This window comes from Pithys albifrons, chromosome 16 (assembly GCF_047495875.1).
Source record: "Pithys albifrons albifrons isolate INPA30051 chromosome 16, PitAlb_v1, whole genome shotgun sequence".
Lineage (NCBI taxonomy): Eukaryota > Metazoa > Chordata > Aves > Passeriformes > Thamnophilidae > Pithys > Pithys albifrons.
In genome coordinates, this window is record NC_092473.1 from 5,675,984 (window position 1) to 5,698,799 (window position 22,816).

At 41.4% G+C, this 22,816-nt stretch overlaps 2 protein-coding genes across 2 annotated transcripts in view; one reads left to right on the forward strand and one right to left on the reverse strand.

Moving 5' to 3' along the window:
* Window positions 1–1,037: 1,037 nt before the first annotated feature.
* On the forward strand, window positions 1,038–12,735 carry LITAFD (LITAF domain containing). The gene is made up of 5 exons (XM_071571080.1): window positions 1,038–1,219; window positions 8,103–8,221; window positions 10,267–10,332; window positions 11,456–11,615; window positions 12,054–12,735. Exons 2-5 carry the CDS (start codon window positions 8,116–8,118, stop codon window positions 12,160–12,162), a joined length of 441 nt encoding a protein of 146 aa, XP_071427181.1. The 5' UTR covers window positions 1,038–1,219; window positions 8,103–8,115; the 3' UTR covers window positions 12,163–12,735.
* A 4,187-nt stretch (window positions 12,736–16,922) lies between these two features.
* The window catches only part of USP7 (ubiquitin specific peptidase 7), a 69,777-nt gene continuing 63,883 nt past the window's right edge, over window positions 16,923–22,816 (reverse strand). The window contains exons 29-31 of the mRNA XM_071571580.1: window positions 22,046–22,117; window positions 21,046–21,136; window positions 16,923–18,294 (exon numbers count right to left, since the gene is read on the reverse strand). Of these exons, the coding sequence (XP_071427681.1) occupies window positions 18,188–18,294; window positions 21,046–21,136; window positions 22,046–22,117 (270 nt within the window). The 3' untranslated portion in view covers window positions 16,923–18,187. The remainder of the gene's footprint in view (window positions 18,295–21,045; window positions 21,137–22,045; window positions 22,118–22,816) is intronic.

A 22,816-nucleotide genomic window follows, 5' to 3' on the forward strand; every position in this document is an offset into this window, starting at 1 on the left:
ATTGGCAGTTTCTCATCTGTACAACACTATTTTGCTAATTATTTCACAACCCTGACCTCTCAAGGTCAGGGGCTTCCTGCATTGCTGCAGCCCTTTCTTGACTAAGACTTTGTTTGCCCAGGAGCAAACAGCATGTTTTGGACTGGTGATGTGAGTCTCCCAGGCAAACCCAATGCATCATGCTCTATTCTTGGCAGAAGCATCATAGATGGGCTCTTGTTGTGGAGAAAGATCTTTGTGAGAGACAGTTTTGCAGTAGATTCAGATGAAGCAAGAACAATCTTTACTAAGAGGACCACATGTCCACCATTATACTCAGAAATACCAAATATATGGCATCTGGGGTAGGGGTTTTTCTCTTTGTTTCTCACCATCTAAATATATTAAAATTATCAATAAATTCAATTAATTTCCCCCCAGTTGAGTCTGGTTTACCTGTGATTGTAGTGGGTAAGCAATCTCCCTGTCTTTATCTCATCTGAAGAACACTTCCATCTTATTTTCATCCCCCATCCTGTTGAGGAGGAGAGTAAGAGTGTCTGGGTGAGTGTCTGGCAGCTGGCCAAGGGCAACCCACCACAGAGACAAAGCATCTATTTCACATGAAGTCCAATTCAGCCACAAATCTAGTTTCTAAGAATATCCCAGCTAAAATATCAATGGTTACCACCCTGCACAGGTATCTTGGCTGGTCTAAGCACACTAAATTGGACATAAAGTGATCACTGATCTCAGTAACAAAATATCAGAGCCCCAGGTACAGCTGTGACTTTTCATCTGTCTCTGCCATGGTTTGTAGAGAAGCACAGAAGGTGAGCACATACACTTTTTTCTCTGTTGCCCTCAAGTTATTCCTGTGTTACTTCTAATTGTCTACATTAACTTCCAGGTTAGAACAAAGTAAAATTCTGGGATATTAGAGAAATAAAACCCCAACAATAAAAACAACCTCTGGTGCAAGCCTGTCCCACAGCATTCCTTGGGTGGCAGAGCAGGTGTGAGCAGTGGGATGGGAGTGCAGGAGAACTGGGGTAATTATACACTGTCTACCAACTGACTCGCACCTTCAGCTGGGTACGCCACTGGGGCATGACAGCAGGTCCTGTCACTGGTCATGTGTGTGTTTCTCCCCCAGACACAGCCACAGTGCAAAGACATGGACGAACTGAGTGACTTTTGAAGCTTTTTTCTTCCTCAGATTCACCAGAGCTACACAAAGGTAAGAGCTTTCAAATTACTTGGTGTCAATACTATGTTTACTCCTCAGGAAGTAAAGAAAGGGAGGTGGCAAGGACTAAGACAGACAGTGAGCCCGAGGAGTGTGATGGCTCTGGCTCTCCGTTGTAAATGCTAACTTAATATGATTAAATTGTCAGACTCTCAAATCTGCAAGCTTCTCTCATGTTCCTAGAAACTGAAGGCATGGATTTTTATCAGGATATTTTATGTTTCTCCTAGAACAGATCAGAGATGGAAAAGAGGAAAAGGAGTTTTCTGATAAGGTGGAAATGAGAACAGTAATAAGAACGGAAAGTCAAACTAATGAAACTATTTTCACTATAAGAAAGGGCTTAGCTCATACATAAAAGCAGGGCACACACCTGCTCTCTTCAAATGAATGTTTATTCATAATAACTTTGTAAGAGTTGCTAAACCAGCTCCAGATGCTGTGTGAGACATTACTTGAGCTGTTCTATCAGTTTTCAATTTAAGGACAAGTTATGGACACTGTTTTTAAAAGGGCATAAATGATTCAATGCTGTCAGTATAGGAATATAAATCTATAAAGGAATTAAATGAAAATATGGCAAACATCAAATTTTAAGGTAATGATGAAGTGCTGAAAACAATTGTGTAAGGCTGCCCTCAATTCTGACAGCTAAGAGGTTAGTGAAAGACAAAATTGTGTCAACAGAGGACAAAGGCTGAATCTAAAGTAGGCATTTCCTATCTCCTGTTTGCTCAGGTTTTAAGGCATAACCAAATGTGACCATGGCAGTGCAGAACGGACACAGTGTCTCCCTGATACAGTATTTCCATACATAACAAAGCAATGCAAAACCAAGACTAATTAATTTGCTCATCGTCACTGTTGCAGAACAGGAACTGAGCCCATCTTTTTTTCCCCCCAGTCCAGGTTAACGCACAAACCACTGGACAAGACTTCCCTTGAGTGGTTAGCATCTATTTTTGGAATGGTAATTAGGGAGGGACAAGTTCTAATGCAATCCCAGGGCTCAGCTGTGCTCACCCTTCAGCGTAAGTACCCTTTAAATGCGAGTGAAGTTGGTCATCTGAAGGGAAGAAGGGACTATACCTCAAACAGTAAATTAAGGAACAAGATTTAAGAGATGCATCTGGTTTGCATCAAAGGTTGACACAGGAATCAGTGATGGATCTTATTCAGTATTTTAATTAATAACCTTGTCAGAAATATAGGAGTGGCTAATAAAATGTATGACTGAAGAAACAAATTACAGAAGCAGAAAATCTATTACACAGAATAAGAACATTTAGAGACCTGCTGTGACAGTATTTGTATCTATTATAATGCTACAAAGCACTGCACTTAGAAAAGTGTATCAGGAATTTCAGCTCCAAGCTGGGAGTTCATTAGTGCAGAATGACATTGGAGGGGAAAACCCACTACTGGTTAATAACAGCACAAATACAAACCATCAGCACGTTGTGCCTGTGGAAAAGGAAGGATTGCTACTGGATTATCCTACAGACAGCATTTCCACTAAATACAAGATGATATTCATACCACTCTGTAAGCTGAGGACAGAGCTCTTTGGCCACTCCTGGACAAGAAGGATGAATTCACTGAAGAGAAATGAGGAGGACTCAAACCTTGCTTAGCCCTGTGAGGAAAAAGCTGCAAAGGGACAGGGATGCTCTCTGGGCTGTCTCAAGGGGAGTAGGTTTCTCTGTAAAAGCATGACAATAACACACAGAGATCAACTACCATTAATAATTTTAGACTAGAAGGCTTGTGAAAGTTTACAGTACTTTGAATTGCTTAAAGGTGAGAGCAACAGGAGCAGTAAACGTACTGAATTATAGACCAGAGCTCCCTTCATGAAGGATTAACCAAACAGAAATGTCTGATGTGGGACAGGACTACAAAATCCAGGGAGTCTCTGCCTATCCAGCAGCCCTGTGAGCCCAGGGAGGCAGGGCCAGGCTGCTGATCTGCCTGCACAGCCCCAGTCAGCAGGACACCAGCCCTCTGTGTGCACATCACAGCAAACAAACACTGGATTGCACTTTACAAAACAAACTAAAACAAACCCCCAAACCTTCCAAATCTCTGTGTGCCTGTGTCACCATCTACAATACCCTGGAGAGAAGGTTGTCTCCAAGGTGGAGAAAGCAAAGAGCTCTTTCTTTCACACTAAAGCTCAGTTCACCAACATTTCACTCTTCAGTAGATGCTTCCTCATGATTTTGTGAACAGTAGTTGAATTGATTTTACTCTAAACTTCCATGTAAGCCATGAGGACTCAGATTGTACACAAATATCTCCCTTTCCACACAAAAGCAAGAGAAACAGTATCTACACAGTGACTTTATGTGTTCTGCCCTGCTCCTTGGCTCAATGACAAAAGCATTCTGAGGACTTCTACAGATCAACAACCAACTTCTTTCACTGACCACTTCCAGTATCTTAAATATTGGGTAGTGAGTCCATGCAGTCAACAGACAAGCCAAGAGAACTAGGTGAAGAGTTTGCAGTGAGAAATATGGTGCATATTCAGTTGAATCCCACAGTTACATCCTCTCTATTTGAAGAGGCTGGTAAAAAGCCAGAATAGCTGTAGTATCAAAACTGAAATTCAAGAGTAAAGAATGGGGAATTCATCTCCTTGAAAAGCTTATCTACTTCAGACATCCTAAATAGTGTTTGATGGCCAACTTCTAATTTGCTGCCAGCAGTAATCTCTCTTAGCTTCTCTCTTAAAACCAAGAATAGACAAAAACCTGGATGCTGCTCCCCAACTCTGTTTGTCTGTATTAGAGCTGGAACTATTCCTTCTTGAATGTCTGAAGAGCCTCAGTACACTGTGAGTGTTACCATAAATGATCGACTCAGGACTAAAGGAAAATATCTCTCCATTAAGGAATTCAGTGTTTTACTGCTAGCCAAAAACTAAAATTAACTGCTTCAATCAATTAAAACAGACATTTGATATTGTTCAAGCCACAGATGCAATTTCATGCCAGCAATGGCATTTTATGGTCCCTCTTTAAAACACTGGAAATTTAAATTGTCTCATAAACCCAGGTGGAAGGGCTAAATGCCCAGGAAAACATTAAATTAATGATGACAGGAGAACAAGAACACATTACAGCAAACTGAAAGCCTTTGGACCAGTATCCTACAAGCCAACAGGTCACTGGTGAAAACTGCTATACCTCCATGGAATTACTATGACGTTTTAAAGTTAAACTTCCAAAACACAAAATTTTTGAATTTATTACCTTATTTTCTTCAAATACCTGAATCACTTCATGTTTTCTCCCAAATTCCATGTTCTCTTTTTTTCTGTTTCTGAACACATGCATAATGAATGGCAAATCCCACACTGATGTCAGCTGGAGCTGGAATGGAGATTAAACACTTTTCTTATAAAGTGCTTTCACTGCTTTCTGTCCTGCCTAAGATACTGAATACCATCCTTGATAGCCAGATATGAATCTGAAAGGAGAAAAAATTAGTACTGCCTAGAATTTCAAAGGAACCCCCTTTACAAGCACAGATGACAGTGCCTGTGCCTCTTTGCAGGCACACAGAACTAATCCCCCCAGGGATTATTTAGCCATGGGGCATTGAGGAGGGAACATGCAGAGGTGTGGGTGAGAGCTGGAGACGGGGCCTGTCATGGAATTTCGCAGTTCATCAGCTTTGCTTGCCTGCATGAGACTGCTCTTGACACCAGAACACAAGACCCTGGAGCAAATCCAGAGAAAGATGATGGAAACTCCCTGCCCAGTCTTCCCTAGGATATGTCATTCCTGGAACATAAGTGCTTTGTCATTTCCACTTTACTTTCCCTGAGTTAGCTCTTTATGTACATGCCTCAGAGTGTAATTTGCTTCTTCTTTTGTAAAATACTGATTTCCACAAGACTTAAAGTGAGTTTTATTTTCCAGTGCCAAACCAGTTATACCCATATGCAGAAGAGACTAAAATTTCAGAGAAGAGAAGGCACTGAATTGTTTTGGTGTCTCTGGCATTATACATTTCTGTCCACAAATCAGGCTGTTTGCAGTAGTTTGAGTCAATCTGCTTCAGATAAACCAAGGCCCCAGTTCAGGAGAGGACAAGGGTCTGTCTTGCCCTTGTAGAGAGCTCTGTTTGCTCAGTGTGACTGCAGAGAAGACAACTCACATCACCTCCAAGCTGGTTTCTGTAGGGAAGTTTATAGGGCATTTTTCTACTCTTCGGGAACTGCTGCCTGGTATTTCTCCTTATAACTTTTTCCTCCAGAGCTACCAACACTGGTCTCTCCCATACTTTCCTCTCCAGCAGATGATCACATCTGAAAGAGAGAACAGTCTCAAGCTCTAATCTATGGCAACAACACTTACAGGTTCGGAGGTGGCAGCCCCAAAGAGCATCACAGACATGATTGCAACCAAGAACTGAGAGTAACTACAGATGTGTCAAATTAAAGGATCTACTGAGTTGCATAAAACACTCCAGGAAATGCCTTTCCTGGACCTCTGGACTTCCAGCATTCAGGCCCAGAGGGTATCTAACCCCTGGTACTTTTCCCCAGATGGACTGAAGAGGCTCCTGCAGAAGCTGAGGCACAGCTGCCCATCCAGCTCTCGGGCAGGTCCTCCATCCCAACACACAGAGCTACTGGAAGCACTATCAGATGCACATAACAAGACACTGAAAGTGAGCAAATTCAGAGTACCAACTTTATCAACAGCCTGTGACCCAGAGCTCCCGTGCTTGATGGCTCCAATAGATCAAACACAAAGCCGGCATCCAGAGGGACTCCCACACCATTCCCGGCTCTGCTGCTTATTCACTTCTCTTGTGCTACACATTTAACTGGTGATATTATCCTAACACCTCACTGGGTGGAGCCAGGATTAGTCAGTGTTTGCCTGCACTCAGCAGTTACCTTGACGTGCTCTCACTGTGTTAGCCATTATTATTCCCTCCTACTCTGTGCCTCATGCAGCTCTTCTGCCTGGGCCTACAGTCACTGCATGGAATTCAAAAGCCCGTTCCTCTTTTTCCTCTTTCACAGCGAGTGAGATGAATTCTGCACAAGTGTCACTCAAACTGACACCACCCAGTATTTAGTGTGTGGTGTCTCAGCACCACGATAGCAATAAGACAAAAACTTGGAAACTCCTTGTAATTATGCCCACTAATCCTTGTCCCAGGGGAACAGCTCTTGGTCAACATTGGCTAATGCAACATTGTCTATCATCACACTCTTGAACTCACAGTTACTATTGACACACTGTCTTTCTTCTCTGTATGTGATCACTTCCCCTTGGCTCTCAAAGCTTCATTCCACCCAAGCTCCCTTGAGTGTCAGCTTTTCTTTCTTCTCAGTGGGATGCTCATGAAGCTTCAACGAAATCCTGTTCATACCTCTGACCTTCCCAATCACCTGTTTCAGCTCCTTTATAACTAGTGCCATGCACCTTTCTCCAACCCTTTTATCCAATCTATGTATTAGCAATTTTTTCCAGCATCTTTGGCCAATGCCGTATTTCAGATTTTTTCTTCGCACCATCCTACTTTTCCCCTTTATTATCCATTCTGCTACTATTTTCCATAACACTTCCCGTTCATACAGATTTGTGAAAATTATAGCACTTCTTCCCTAGGAATATTTTCAAATTCCTCCTTTTCTTCCTCCCTAAAGGACTGATGTTTTAACTCAGCACTATTAATCCACTGTCTTTTGTCCTCCCCCTACATATTGCCCTCCAACTCTCCTTGAAAACAGACCTGTTGAGACCATCCTGCCTTGTACAGCAATTCCTGACTTGCTCTGTTTTGACTTCACACCTTCGGGCACTTTGTGCCCACTTGTCAGATACCAAGCTTCTCAGTCTATTTGCATCTCCCCCAGTATAAGCCCTCAGTTTGTACCACCCGTGAGTGACACAGTTGTTGACCTGAACCTGCCCAGCTACACGGGACATTTAGCTGGGATTCAAAAACATATGTGGAGGTACTTTAGCAACCAGTAAACCTGCCCCAGGGTCATGTAGCAGCTCCTCACAACCATCTGTGCTCCTTTTTCTCCAGAACTTCCCTTCCTTGCTGACCCGTGCAAAAGGCTGAAACTTTCTCCTGCAAAGGACTCTTGCAGTTCATGTTAGAGGGAAATCAACTGGTTCAAGGGGCAGCTAGGAATAATTAACACCTTTCCATTTACAGTAACACACAACGTGGCCTCTTCCTCCTGCTCTTCATTGTGAGGAACAGCTCCTGCTAACACCTGCAAAACGCACATTTTGTGGCCTGATCTTGTTCAGAGCCTCAGGCAGTGCAGCCATAGGTAATAATGACATTTCCCAACAAAAGCCTGTCACCTGCCGATGAGACAATAGTTTCACAGAACAAAACTGGGCATGATAACAATGATGAGAAGGTTGCACAATAACCCAAGGAAGGACTGATCTGAATTGCCACTGATTGCACTGACTTAATGACATGAAGGTTTTCCACAGGTGCTGCAAAGTCTCCTCTTCCCCTCCTTAATTATTTTGACAATCTACAGAAAGAAAAAAAAAATTGTTAACTTTTCTGAAAAGGTAACACTTTCAGCCACACTGTGGGTGACGTGTTTTCTGGGAGACCATTTCTAGCTTTCCAGCAGAAAGAAATATGTAAAGATGGTATTTTCTGCTCTACCTTTCCATCATCCTCATCATGAAGTGTATGTAATAAGAACTGACTGCACTTCAGTCTACAAAAAGCCAGAATACGAGAGCTGCTAATTTGCCTCTAAGAAAAACCTGAGTGTGAGAACTAGGAACTACAGAGGCAGGCATTGACAAATACAGGGCACCGAGAGTCACAGACAGTAGATTTTAATTTGCACTCCTTTTGGCAGGTGAACTGCAGCCATGTCTAGTGAGAAGGGACTTGTGGAAATTCCTATGGTTATGTATGAACCGCCGCAGGAACGCTACAGGCAAGAACCTTCAGCGCCAGAGTTCTGCAGCCAAGAGGGTAAGGAGGCTTCACTGCGGGGGCTGGAAGGAGCATCCCATGGGGGCTGTGTCGCAAACTGGGAGTTGGTTTCCAGCACACGACTGAGCTGGATCATTCAAAACCCAGCCTTGCCAGGATATGATGGGTTTAGAAAGCGTCTGTGCTGGAGTATAAACCCCAGGGTTGGGGTAGGCAAGCTGGTAGGACCTCCTGACAGAAGCATCGCTTAAAATCGCAACAAATATTTTCGTTCGTTTAGTTAGTAATTTTTCAAACAACACATGCTTTACTGGAAAAGGAATTGCCGCTGTATCTCTATAATAATTCCATATTTCAAATGAGCAAATGCTCAGCCAGCAAACTTTGTACATGGATGGGCTGTGTCTTGCTTAAATTGACTTGTAGTTTTCCAGAGGACTGGCCTTTTCCCAAACAATCCTGCTGACCAGAGCTGTCCTCTCGAGGTGAGTCAGTTTTGCACCAGGTTCTCCAGGGGATGAACAACCCCTCCCCACGAGGGAAGTGCTGACAATTCAGCTCAAAGACTGCAAGTGGGTGCGACAGCTGCTGCTCTGCTGGGTTGGCTTTTCTCTTTGAAACCAGGCAGTGCTTTCACACCTACACAAGTATCTCACAACGCTCCTTTGTCTTCTGCCTGTTGGAGCCCAGACTCATTGAAAGACACACAGATATATCAGTGATTGTAACTTTGTTACCTTCCTGCTATTGAGGGCATAGCCATTTACCGGACAGGACTGGAGGAAAAAACCAGAACGGGAGGTGAGGTGTGACTAATAAGCCTCGATGTGTCAACACTGGGTCTCTAAACCCGACTTTTTTCAGCGCATTTAACTCTGATCAGCGTGTCTCTGTAAATATTTTTGTCTTCAAAGACATCTCTGTCCTCTTTCTAAACTGAGAAGAGATTAGAAGAAGTTGGGGGTAAAAGTCTCACTTATGAGCTACTCAGACAAGGGACAGGGACCTTACACATCTAACCCTGAGCTGCAGTGTCTTGTATTTATGCAGGAAGCAGGTCCTGCACAAAAACACATTGAGTGGCAACTCCCTCGTACTAAGCACATTCCTTTTCTAGATAGGAAGGAAATTCTTTAGTTTGTATTTTTTTACAATTTCCCCCCATGAATAACACCCCCTAAAAAGACCCCAAAACCCAACAAATTAAAAGCTCCCTCAAAGCCAAAAACTAAACGGCCCAACACGACCAGGAAACCCAAATGCCTTTGTACATCTCTATCACTTCTGGCAAGGCATTCAAGAAAACATTGCTAACTATTTTTTTCAAGTTTGCCATTGTATTTTGTCTCACTGTGGAAAATACAAGCTTTGTATTCCACTTGGTATCCTTGTGAACTTGACCAAACCAGACTTCTCCTATGGACTGTCCTAGTCTGGTAGTTTGATACCACATCCATGCTAGTTAGCTGCAAACCTTTTAACATTAATTTATTTTTAATGTATTCATGAATGTATTTTTATACAGTCATTTATTTCACCTCAGGTATGCTGATCACATTCTTAATTTGTAAAATGAGCAAAAGAACTAAAAAAAAATCAGGTGTCTTAGTCACCAGCTTTCCTTTTCCCCAAACAAAAGGACTTTTTCCTAGAAAAAAGAGTAACATGCAATTACTCGTCTGGAAGCTGAGGAAAGATAAAATTCAAATTAGAAAAAAGGTTTAAATACTAATAGCAAGGGTAGTTATCCCTGAAGTTAAAGGTAGTGTGGGTTCTTTATCAGTGGAGTCCTTAACTAAGACCAAGTATCATTCCAGCGTTATGCTGCAACAGAAATAGATTCAGTTATTGCCTTTGTGCTGAAAAAATTATTTGGTTTCTCAGCTTATGTTATAAAGTGAGACCAGCTAGTTGCTGCAGGCTCTTTTGGCTTTAGAAATCCATGAATCAGTTAAGCAGCTTTTTCTCCCTGTCCTGTAGTCTGTATTCCATGTCTGGCACCTCCTTGTCGGACTTCAAATGGAGCTTTCAGGAGCCAAAAGCTGTTTGCACTTTGACATTCTGCCCTGCTTTTCTTTGCACAGGGGGTTACGAGTATCCTTCTCCCCCACCTTACTCCTATCGAGAAACAACCACCATTGAGCAGCCAGGTAAGTGCATTTCTGACCACACCTGTGGTTCTGCGTGCTAACAAAAGTGAAACAGCTTTAGTTTTAAAATCGATAGGAAGATGGGAAGTTTCTGATTCAATCACAACCTAAGGAGCTTGAAAATTTCCCTGGAAATGTTGGATGATAAGCTAAGGTGAGAGACTCAGACTTGGCTTTCCAGCATTAGGCCATCTACAGAAGTACACAGTTTTTTAAAAACCAGCTGGAAGCCAGGACTTTCAGAATAAATAATTTTAAGCCCAGCATTCCTCCTCTAGTCACCTTTATGGAAGTGGAGAAGCTCAAAGGAGATGCCGAAGAAAGACTTCAAAGAATAGTCAATAACATCTCATAGAGGAGAAGACATGTATTTTTAAAAAATCCCTAAGACCAGAAGGCAATTAAACTCAGACATGCTATATCCTATCTATCTAACAGATGATACCTTCCCACTCCTCAAGTTTTGCCTCAGGCTACAGTGTGAAGTTGTACCCTAAACTTGTTTAGGATCATTAAAATATTTTTTTAAATGAAAACACTTCTGAAAAAATATCTTTCATGTACCTACAAGGGCCATGGCCCCCAAGGACTACAACAATCAAGTTCAGAATGAAAAAACATGAGGTAGAGACTTTTCTAACCAGCACCTGACTGATCACATTTGTATGTTAAAGTAGCTGCTTTGATGAATTTCTTATAACTACTGAAAAGTTGATCCAGAAAGTTCCTCTGTATCCTTTAAATCTCTTCTTCAGAGAAAACATGCTTTCATATGAAATGCTTTCATATTATTTTAAATATCAGAAGATAAACTCTCAATGTCAGAGTACATCCACCAGCGGGTGGGGTGGAGACTGCCTGACTGTGGGGATTATCCCATAGGTAATTCCCTGTATTTGGCCTTATCCCAGTAAATACTGGCTGCTTTTAGAAGGAGCATATTGGGATACACAGAACAAGCAGTACAGTGGCTCTTAAAAATATACTTGAAATCAGCAACAGTAACGTGGGTGCTGCATTAAGCCATGTTAAGAACCTGCATTCTCCAACTGAGACTTTATATCTTGTAAAATATTTCTTGTGCTTCTAATTTTGCTGCTTCTCATTTCCTCTTGAACTCAAGTTTACTTGGTGTCTCAGCCCCCAATCATCGTAGCAGGGATCTTCTCAAGCAAACCAACATCCACAATATGTCCTTCCTGCCGCCAGCACATCACCACCCAGGTCACCTACAGACTGGGCAAGCTGTCCTACCTCCTGTGCACCAGCCTGTGCATGGTTGGGTAAGTTTTTAAATATACTTTGCAATGTTGAGTAGCAGAAGGCTAAAAAAGAATCATTAAAAATAAAAGTTCTAGTTGTAGCTTATATAGTCTGCCCTTGATAAGAAATCACTCTCTCCCTTCTAGATACAGTCATCACAGCTACATAAATGCAAACTTGCTAAATTTAACCCAGTATGTTAATACTTTCACAAGATAAGCAAAAACTAGTACAACATTGTCTACTTCCCTATTGCAATTTAGAATCAGATTAATGCATAGGATGCCAGTGGCATAGAGGATTAACTTTTTGGAAGATACTTTAAACATTAATAGACTTGGGAGAGAAGTGGATTCATGCAATGAAATGACAGACAGAATAAGGCAGAGAAAAAACACAGACGTGACGAGCAGGAAAAAAAGCCAGTAATGGATTCCATGTGCATCCTTTGGCTGTAGGTGCTGTTTCGGATGCTGCTTCGTGCCTTTCTTTGTGAAGATCTTCAAGGATGCAGACCATTACTGCCCATACTGCCAATTTCATATTTATAGATACAAAAGACTATAGAAACAAAGTTTATGCAACCAGATGATGTGAAATGTCCATTTCCTAAGGACATAAGATTCTACACATAAAAACTACTGCTAGAAAATACACAGGAGTATGCTTAGGTTCTACAGCTCCACTGCTGCTGAATCCACATGGTAAACTCCAGTTTACCATCAGATGGTTGAACTGACTTTAAAACAAAGCTTTGAAGACTAATTTACAGTGTCACTTGAATTTATGCTCTACTTGATTTGCTGCCCTGATCTGTGAAGTTACCAGCTCTTGAGTACTTCAGTACTACTCGTCTCAAACCTCCAACCCACCTGGACACAGACTCCTCTGGACCTTCCAGCCCACCAGTAACCAAGAGGTTTGGACATGCACCTTTTAGAGAAGCACTTACCTTCTATGCACTGGAACTGACTGGTGGGGATTTCATTTCTCTCTGCTCTTCTTTGTATGGGACCTACCCCTGCAGGGCTGTGGGTGGTACAGTGTAGCTGATTATTTATTAACAAACACTGAGTTATGAGACTGTCTTTACTCTGCTATAGATGAGGTAAGAAAATAAACGTGTTATTGTTAACAATACTGGCAAAACATCTCCTGCCTGCATTTCTTCCATGACCTGGTGCACCCAGAGCAGGGATGCAGGTCACACATCGACACTCTGTTTACATTAACAAATCAAGGTCCAAAAGGCAAACACATAAATAAGAAAAATCAACACTCACATCTTGAAAAGAGTCACCACAACCACAAGGCCCTCATTTTACCTCCTTGCCCTCCCACTGCAGTGCATGATCTCCCAACCAGGACTTAGCAGGCTCCCAACTTTATAGAGAACATTCACAGTTCTCACCTTAAGTCACTTATCTTCTGAAATCAATTATGTCCAATTACATGCCCAGGAGGTGCCCAAACCCTGATCAACACTGAGAGCAGCAGCTGCTGCTCATTGCTGGCTGGAAAAACAAACAGAAGAAACCCCTGTATTTCAATATTTTAACAACATAAATAATTTCATGTGGGTACATAATTGCCACGGGCAGGTGGAATGTGTGGTGGCATCAGTGGGCTGCTCCCCAACCCTGCTCTGGACACAGACTGTGAAATACCAGGCACTTTCTAGCTTCAAAACTTCCTTTGCCTAAACTTAACATGACAGTGCTCGTTCAAACTCCTCGTTTGGGCTGGTGGGTCAGTTTAAGCCATGAACAGAGCACGATGCTCGGCCCTCGCCGTCTCTTCCTCGCCGCGTCTGAGCCGCCGGCACCGCACCCTGGCGGTGGGACCGGGGCAGGGACACCGGACAGGGACATCGGGGCAGAGATGGGAACCAGGGCAGGGACACTGGGGCAGAGATGGGAAACAGGGCAGGGACAGGGGACACCAGGGCAAGGTCGGGAGACTGGGCAGAGACAAGGAATAGTGGGGAAGGGTCAGGAACACCAGGCAGGGACCCTGGGTAGCGTCAGGGACACCAGGCAGAGACAGGGACACTGGGCAGGGTTAGGGGACATTAGGAAGGGGACCCTGAAGGACACCGGAGAGGGATTCAGGGTCAGGCCACCAGATAGGGCAGGTCAGAACTGGGCAGGGACCAGAGGCTGGGCATGTGAAGGTGGCGCAGAAATGAGCTCCAGGAATGGCACTGCCCACCAACCCCGTCATCCTAAAGCACGTGGCACCGTCCACATCGCAAACTGCAAGTTGCTGCCACAGCTCAGAATCCACAAACCACCCCTCTGAACTGGTCCCACATTTTAGCTAAACTTGGGTGGGTACCTGCACTGCTTTTTGCTTCAGTAAGTAAAGAACTGCAGCCTTTGGACTATACAAATTCTAGTCATCAAATTGAGATGTGAAAAAGCACACTCGTGTCAACATAAGTAAAGACTATTAAACAACAATTTTCCCAGCTCTAAATGACATCAAGAGCCAACACCCCCCAGACTCTTTAACCCAGGCAATGCCCAGAGCAGCTGCCCCAGCTTTCACTCCACACCAGTGCCAGTAACTCTCCCTCTGGTCACCCAACCTAAAATAACACCACAACGATTATCTCCACAGGCAGCCACACAGATGTCAGCCCAACAGGTTTTGTACTATTTCACACATTTTTCCAAGATGTTTTTCTCTATTTTAAAATTTATCTGTGAACAGCAAGCTCTGATGTTAAGTAGTGGTAAGTAACACATTACGTCAGTAACATTTACCAGGAAGGGTGAAAACCCAAACCCACATGAATATACAATGAAATTATATATATAATGTGCAGGAGGTATTTAACAGAAGTAGTTAGGTCATTTTTACACCACTCTTTACAGGTACAATAGTTTCCACAAGTATTTAATAAAACATAAATGCTTCCAGTCACAGGCTGGAGGTTGGCAAATTTAATTTCCTGCTGTGCTTGGTACACAGCAAACTTCAACATCACCTGGGTCAGAAATTAAGTTGAACACAGATTTGAAGCCAGATTCTGATATATGACAGGTGAACATTTCCCCCTTTTGTGACCCTAAAGACCAGGTGGTTGTAAAAGGCAACAGTAAATGACATCTCACTGATCACACACTAAATGTCAACAATCTCCACTTCAATATACAAATGTTTCAGTTCCTTTGAGAAAAAATGAGGGTTCAAAGCCTGGAAATTGATCAGAAAGTCAGTATTTACCTTCTAGCCAGCTCTTCCTACACTATTAATGTCATTCCTAACACACAAATTGCCTGAATTTTGCAAAATTTACCTACTTGATCTAAGAAAAAAATCACCCTGACTTCTCAGCGACTCATCAACAACCACTCCCAAGCTTTTCCAAAATGAAGGAGCAAGACACCAGTGCAGCGTTTACCCTGGGCTATTTTATTTACAATATATACAAGTTCCTACAGAAAACGACTTCTCACAGAGGATATTAAATAGCACAACCACGGTGTAGCTTAGTTTGGGCACTGCCGCCTGCAGCCAGCACGGCGCCTCGGGCTGCTCCAAGCTCCGGTGGGATGCCGGGCAGGATGGCGGGCGGGATGCCGGCACGTCAGCTCCGGAGGGGCAGCAGCTGAGGTAGATCCAGTATGCGGGAGGCACTCGCGCTCTGCTCATCGGCCGGGCCCTCCGACGTGTCCTGCGGCAGCACTGACTTGTCCCGGGGGTGCCACGCAAGCCTTGTCATACACAGGGTGCTTGAGCTGGCTGTCACTCTCTAGTCAGCAACTATGTCACTGGTGTGATTTGCTCAGATTTCACAGAATGCTTTGGACTCCTTTAGGATAAAAGGCACTATGTAAATCTACAGGAACAACGCTGGCTATTTGCGTAGGGAGGATTCAAGATGGGCCATTAACATCATGTTGCTCTGATGCTGTGTACCATGAAATTACATCCTTATTGCTTAACACTTATATTACCATTAACTTAATTTAATGCATTCACTGTCTATTATCCAGATAATTCCAAAATCTCAATAAGGAAATGGAAAACATGGCAATTTTGAAGACTGCTCTTGTAAATTTTTTAGAATCAACTCAACAAAGATACTGCACCTGAGAAAACCTCCTGTCTTCCTCTTCACTTCATAGGTGTGTTTCCACATTTGAATAACAAGTTTACTTGTGCTCCAAAAAAATGTTTTTCATACAATTCTTCAGTTATTGAAAACTGCATATGGAATGCCTTGAACTATTGGCTTCTTCAAACTAATGTGGGAATAGCACAAATACTGCAGCACATAAAATCTAGTCATCTAAAAACCAAAAGGCACCCACAATCTACTTTGTTAGTGGCATGTTCTTCTGAAATAGGAAGGATTGTGGTTTCTGAGGATATTCCCTAAAAACTGCCAACATCCCATAAATTAATGTGAAAACTTAATGACATTCATATAGAAGCTCAATTTTGTATCAGTCTACTAAATACACAAAATATAATTGGGGCTTATTACTGCTGACCAGAGCCTTTGATTTCACAGAAAAAGTCTGAAAACAAATCCTGACATTTACTGAAAGCCTGTAGAGACAATCCAAGTATCAGTAAAAACACCACTTGGATGGTGTGATTCTCACCAGCTTGATGGAAATACAAACCAAAGGAAAACTTTCTCCCCTTAAGGCATGTCAGTCAAGCACCTCTATCTAACCTACACACTCGGAGACAAAAAAAGTAAACAACTAGTTTGCTTTGACTGGAAATAGGAAACAGTTAAAAGCACTGCAAGATACAAACTAAAAAGAAAACCAAACATACCTAAAACTTGCACTTTCTGCTTTGGTTATGAATACAGGGAACACATTACGGAGGGAACCTATTACTCTATGAAGAGACCTTACCTTTAGAGACTCCAGATTTCACTTTACACCATTTATAATATTAGACTTGAGAATCTGGACCACAGAATTTTGTACAGGCAGGCAGAGTCCAGTCTACCACAAAGACTCTACTACAAGCTTTACAAATGAACTAGTAAAATAATTTTTCCATTTGTCTTATTTGTACATGGCTCCTTCCTGGAAAACCCTTTATTTGTTAAGCTCAAATGTGACTAGTTAGGAGGTAAAAAAACCAAACCCCAAAAAAACCTCCAAACCCCAAAACTATTAGACAGAAAACCCCACAAAATTTCCCCGAAACAACCAATGAGGATTATACAATTGTCAACACTTAAGGAAAAAAACCACACCTTTAGCAAAATATCATGAATGAAAACGTTTCCCAAAACTATTTTCAAGGAGAGGAGAAATCTTCCTCAATGTCCATGTCATCACTCATCAAAAAAAATTTTATAGAAAATTTTATTCAACATACAACATTTTCCAGCAAAAAAAGGCAATATACAGGAAGAGGAGTTGTACACTGCGGCTACAGAAACAAAATAAAATACTGAAAAAGAATGTAAAATTAAGTGTGAATTGCTGATTCTATCTTTACTGCACTCAAAACTAGACACGCGGCTGGCATTAGCTCCAAAAGAAAAGGAAGCAGTCTGGGGACTGAAATAAAACTACACACAATGAATATCAACATCAGTGAAATTCACTTGCAGACTCACCCAATAAAATTAACCTCCAAGTGTTAAATTGTACATGTTCATTCATTAAATATACAATTTCTTTTTTCTTTTTTTTCTTCGTTTTTCTTTTTTTTTTCCTCCTTTTTTATACAAAGTCAACAGCTTACTAAAACACTAGTGAGCATGCCCTCTGTGCTAAAAGGCTAGTTCTTGTGTTTTCCCCATCTCTTCCCATGGAAACTAAATTAATGATATTTATAATCTTTTCACTTGCTTTTGCCAACTTTTGAGTGTCATTCTATCTGCCAGAAGATGGCATAATAAACTGCAATGGTTTGAAAATTTTATAAAAAGATCCAAATATATCTGTTTAGGACTCAGGGCATCCACTTGGCAAAACGGGATGCAAAGTATCGACTAAATTAAATGAAAACTAGTTTATTAAAAAAGATTCTATGAAGCTGGAGGAGACAAAAATCCCAAATAAGTGCCAACAATGTACACAATGAAGTAGAGATTGCTATTTATTGATGATGTGAGTTTTCTTTTTGCATTTACAAATGCACAAAAATGTCATTTAAAGTATAACTGAAGGAAATAAATCTGATGTGAGTCTAAACATAAGACTTACTAGCTGCAGTGATGGTGAACACCACACTGGGAAGGGCAGCCAGTCAGCTTATGCCATCTATAAACGTACTACAGACAAATAATTTTGCCAATGTCAACTGTTTACTAAACTCTTCCCTCATTATGCTGACAATTGCCTTGCATTACGTTTACCATAAAATAACTCTCATTGGCATCCAAGCTTTTATAAAAACACCTTCATTTTGCTCAAAAAGGGCAGTCAATAGATACAGAGAAGCCAAACTGAACAGCCTCAACAAAATAAAATTAACATCAGCAGCAAATCCTCTTGCTGAAGACTTCAGATATAGTGCACGTGTACCAAAGTTCTACAGTTGTTAAAAAGGTGCACTCACACACTTATTTTTGTCCCTTGCCTTGACAATCTGGTTAAGTAAGTCAGTTATGGATTTTAATAGCTTTTTCAAGGTAAGTGTAGCGACTTCTCTTTGGGGCTTTATTGAAATGGTCAAGCCCTAGCCATGGCCTTGGATGAGACATGTTGCCTAGAAAAGAAAAGAGAGAAAAAATAATGAAGTTTTAAGACTAAATTGGAACTTTTCTGTTACATAAACACCTCCTGTGTGCCCTGTTCACAGTTTGCTGGGAATCACAGGGGAAGGGAGGAGACTGCAGAAGAGCCCTGCAGTCCACAGCCAACAGGGCACTTTCCTGACCACACTTTCCTTCCAACAACACATTTTACAGCTGTTTCTGGATCAGGTCGCTGGTTTGTCCCTTCAGTCCCTTACAGGAGTTTACAGCAGTGAAGTGTGTGCTAAAGCAAGAAAACTACTGTTATAACTTATGGCCACAGGCACATCAAGGTACCAGCTTTCACCAGAGTGCTGAAGCTGTTTCAGACAGGGAGGTTTCCATCACCGAAATGTGGCAACCTACAGCATTCACTGTTATCTCTGCTGTTTTAAACTGTTCCTATCACCTGGCTGAAGTGGGAATATTTGTTAAATTCACGTCAAATGCAAATATTGCTAAGAAAACATGTAACTGACTGTTGTCTGTATTTTTTGAGAAAAACAAAGCAGTCAGATTTAGATTGCGAAGAAAACATACAGATTTTTTTTACTTGTTCAACCCAATATGATTTATTCTATGCTAGTTCTCATGAAAAGCCACAGTCCACATACTTCTTGCAAATGGGAGAAACACTCTTCTAAGTACTCAGTTCAGAGCATGAAATGCTCTTTGTAGTGAAATGATAAAGGCAGAAACTAAAGAGCCCCCCAGCAAGAAAAGCACACTCTCACTCAAAGCCATCAACTGCAACCAATAAAGCATAAAACTCTTGATGTTGTTTGTTACCTGCAACTGCATTTTGGCATAGATTTTCTTCGACCAAAATGATTTGGTTTTTTGTTTAACATAATGGTCAATGTCAAATAAAAGCAGAACTGCTAATCTTACTGAGACCACTTGAATGTTTTCAGAGAGAGAAATTAAGTCCTACATGATTAGTGCCAGCACAATCATTTCTATAGTGCACCTTGGCAAAAGCAGAGGAACAGTATTGACATCAGCTATGTCAATCAGATTGAGAAATGCCAGAACTCTGGTTCTATCAGTCCAGCATGTGTTAAAATCTGGTATTTGTAGAAATTCATCCTATTGAAGTGTATTATATCAAAGGGGCAACTTCCCATGAACTCTAGAATTAAAACCTTTTACTCTTTAACATTCCCTACAATTGCTATAAACAGTTCAAGTTCTCCCTTTTCCCCTTTCTGACATGTTCTGTACTTTTGACCTGGTTACCTGGTTAGTTTTTTGCATTGTTTTGGCAATACTGGCTCTGCCTTGTTCACAAAGTCCAACAGTTCATTTCAGACTATTGCCTTTCCCTCCCCAACCCTGAAGAGATGACTCCCAGCAAACAATCTGGACTCTCCCTGCTCTGAGTTCACAAGAGAGCTTTTATCTGTCCATGGAGAAAGGTCACCTCTAAGTTCATCACCTGGAGACCCTTCCCAACTAGTGCAGGGAGAGAGGCCCCTCCAGTGCTCACAAACTCATGCAGCTGGAGGCACTCACAGCTTTGGCAAATCCCCTCACAGCCACAGCCACAAACCTGGCTGTGCAATACAGAAGAAGAGGATTTTTTGCTGGGTTCCTGCAAAGCACTCAATAATAGCACAGGTCTAAGCCTCTGCAGGTTTTGAATTAAATGGACAGTTAAAGGATTTCTTTACAACTGTCACATAAATCCAGAGCACAGCTGGAAAAAATCAGAGAAAGCCTGACCCTAGCAAAACCTCCCAGCAAAAAACAGTTCCTAATTGTAAGAAAAATAGAACTGCAGCGAGTAAGTTGTCCTCAAACTTGCTCCTATTAGAAAGAGCAGCTCATAAACAGGAACACTCAACTAAGCTAGGACAGAAAAAACGCAATGAATTCAAGGCTTTCAATGGATCTCTGACTGTGCATTCAAAGGGGCCATTCCCAACCGTAACTCTCAAAAGAGGAAAAGAAGAGATTTAGATTAGATGTTAGGAAGAAATTCTTTACTCAGAGGCTGGTGAGACCCTGGCACAGGCTGAGCAGCCTGGGCTGGTGGGTGGCATCCCTGCCCATGGCAGAGCAGTTGGAACTAGATGGTCTTTAAGGTCCCTTCCAGCCCAAACCATTCTATAATTCTATGAAAGCACTATTGTGGTGGAACTCCTGAAGGATGAAACTGGTTTCTCCCATGGGTAAATAAATTCCTCAGAGAATAAATCTTTCTGTCAAGTAAACAAGATAGTAGACCATCCAGAGACAAATTTAGATCAGAGTTGCATTTGTAGCTTGGGGAATCATCTCTCAAGAAAAGGTAAATGGGATCTTATTCACATAGGTAATGTCCTTGTTAGATTCTTCAGATTCACTGAAGATACCAAGAAAGAACAAGAAGAATGCTTCCATAAGGAACAAATGTATAAGGGAGAAGATGCAGGAATTCACTTCTGTCAAGTGCTATACTGATATTTGACTCATTTGGTCACACAAATGCAATTTTTAAACTCACAAGGAAACAGATTATTTAGTTATTTATATGCCTATAAAGTTAATATCCTTCTACTTCACACTGCTCAGTGTGCACACAAGTGTATACAAATACTGGATTAGTTACTACATATAATGTATGTCATGTACAAAGAACAAACTTTCTCTGCATCCTGAGCTAAGGATAATCATGTTTCAGCAACTGGCAGAGCAACTTCAGCTGGTCAAAACAATAGGAAGGCTGTCTAACAACTTACCAGGTTGGGACTCAAAATCTTTCAAGTTCACTTCATACTCATCTTCATTGAGATACTGGTGTCGGCCCATCATTACAATGGCAAATTTAAACTATGAAAAGAAAAAAAAACCAACTGGTGGGATACCACATTAAAATACAGCTTCAAGTTTAAGGTCATAGTCTAACTCACAGCTGGCTATAAGTAACATTCTTCAGGGGTTGTAAAAGGCCAATCCTCTTTAAAAGTCTCATCAACAACCTGAATAATGGGACAAAATGATTGCTTGGGAAGGCATGAACCCACACATGGAATGCTGTGTCCAGGTTCAGATCTTTTAGGAAAAAAGAGGTGGCAACAAATTGCAGCAAGTGCAGCAAGTGCAGCAAAGGTCCAGTAAGACCGTGACAGGACTGGGGCTCTGATGCACAGGAAGCTCTGGGAAATGAGTTTGTTTAGCCCGGAGAGAAAAAGGCTGACAGAGTGTCAACTTTTCCACCACCTGAAGGATGGCACACAGAGGCAAACTCCTCTCAAAACCCTGCACAGAGGTGACCATCACAAATTGCAAAATGAAACAGTCTGATTATGTGTCAGAAATGAAAAAAGTCTTTATGATGATGGTGGTAATGCTCTAAAATAGTATCCAGGTCATGGCAGAATTCCCATCCTTGGGAGTTTACAAAGTGCAATGAGGTAAAACCCTGCACAACCTGACTTTGAGCCAAGTTCTGGTCTGAACAGGAACATGAAGTGGCGGGGGCCTCCAGAGGTCCCACACCAGCTACACTTTTCTGGGTCACTTTAATGTTTTGCTGAGTATCTCTCTTGATGCAGTACTGAAATACTACTCTTATCTATCCCATCTAATTATTCTTAGAAAAAGCATTATTTCAATCAAGCAACTGTTTCATCAATCAAAACCTACATTTACCCCAAGTCTCTAGTTTTACCAACTTATTAAAATAAACTCATTTAGGGTCTACAGTCAACAGTTAAAACTCTCCTAACTTGAAATTACCTTTTCAAATTCTTTTTCTTGTATGTCCAGCATTGTCTGGATCCGCTTCATAACCTCTCTGAAGTGTTCACCCTAATAATTACAACAAGATTTTTAATGTAAAAAAATCTAGGAAAAAAAGGGAAGCTGTTAATATTTCCTGCTTTGAGCTTCGATGAAAGACACTGCCTTAATCTCTGTTATTTACAAAATTACACAAATGTCAACATCATTCACTATAATATGAAACAACAGCAGACAACTTGCTATCAATTAAGCAACTTAAGTTAAAAACTTTTAATTTTTTTAACTTATGTTGTCAAAAGTCTTATTGATTCATCATAATGCAAATTGCCCCATAAAGTGACCAGGCACTGCCAGTGATATGTGCTTGTCAGATCAAAGGTAAGGAACAAGGTTAGAAAATTAGCAGCAAACAGGAATTTGGGAAAAAAAAATCCCACAACATAATCTTGCTAAGCATACTACTATTTTTTGTAGTATGTCTTTGCTCATTATCTGTGTAAACTGCCTGAAAAAGTGATGGATACCATCAGCCTAAAGATGAATAACATGGATCAACTGTCATACACAAGGAAATGAAGTGTAAATTGTTTCCACCATAAATTACAACAGTGCAGAGTTTTACTCTTAAGTGATCAAAAATATGGAAATTAGTAAAATGAGGAAGATGTGGATGCATTTCTCATTGCCAAACTTTTAAAGGTAGGCAATTTCATACGAACTAACATACATGAACCAGAAAAAGTTTAGAAGCAAATGGTCAACTGG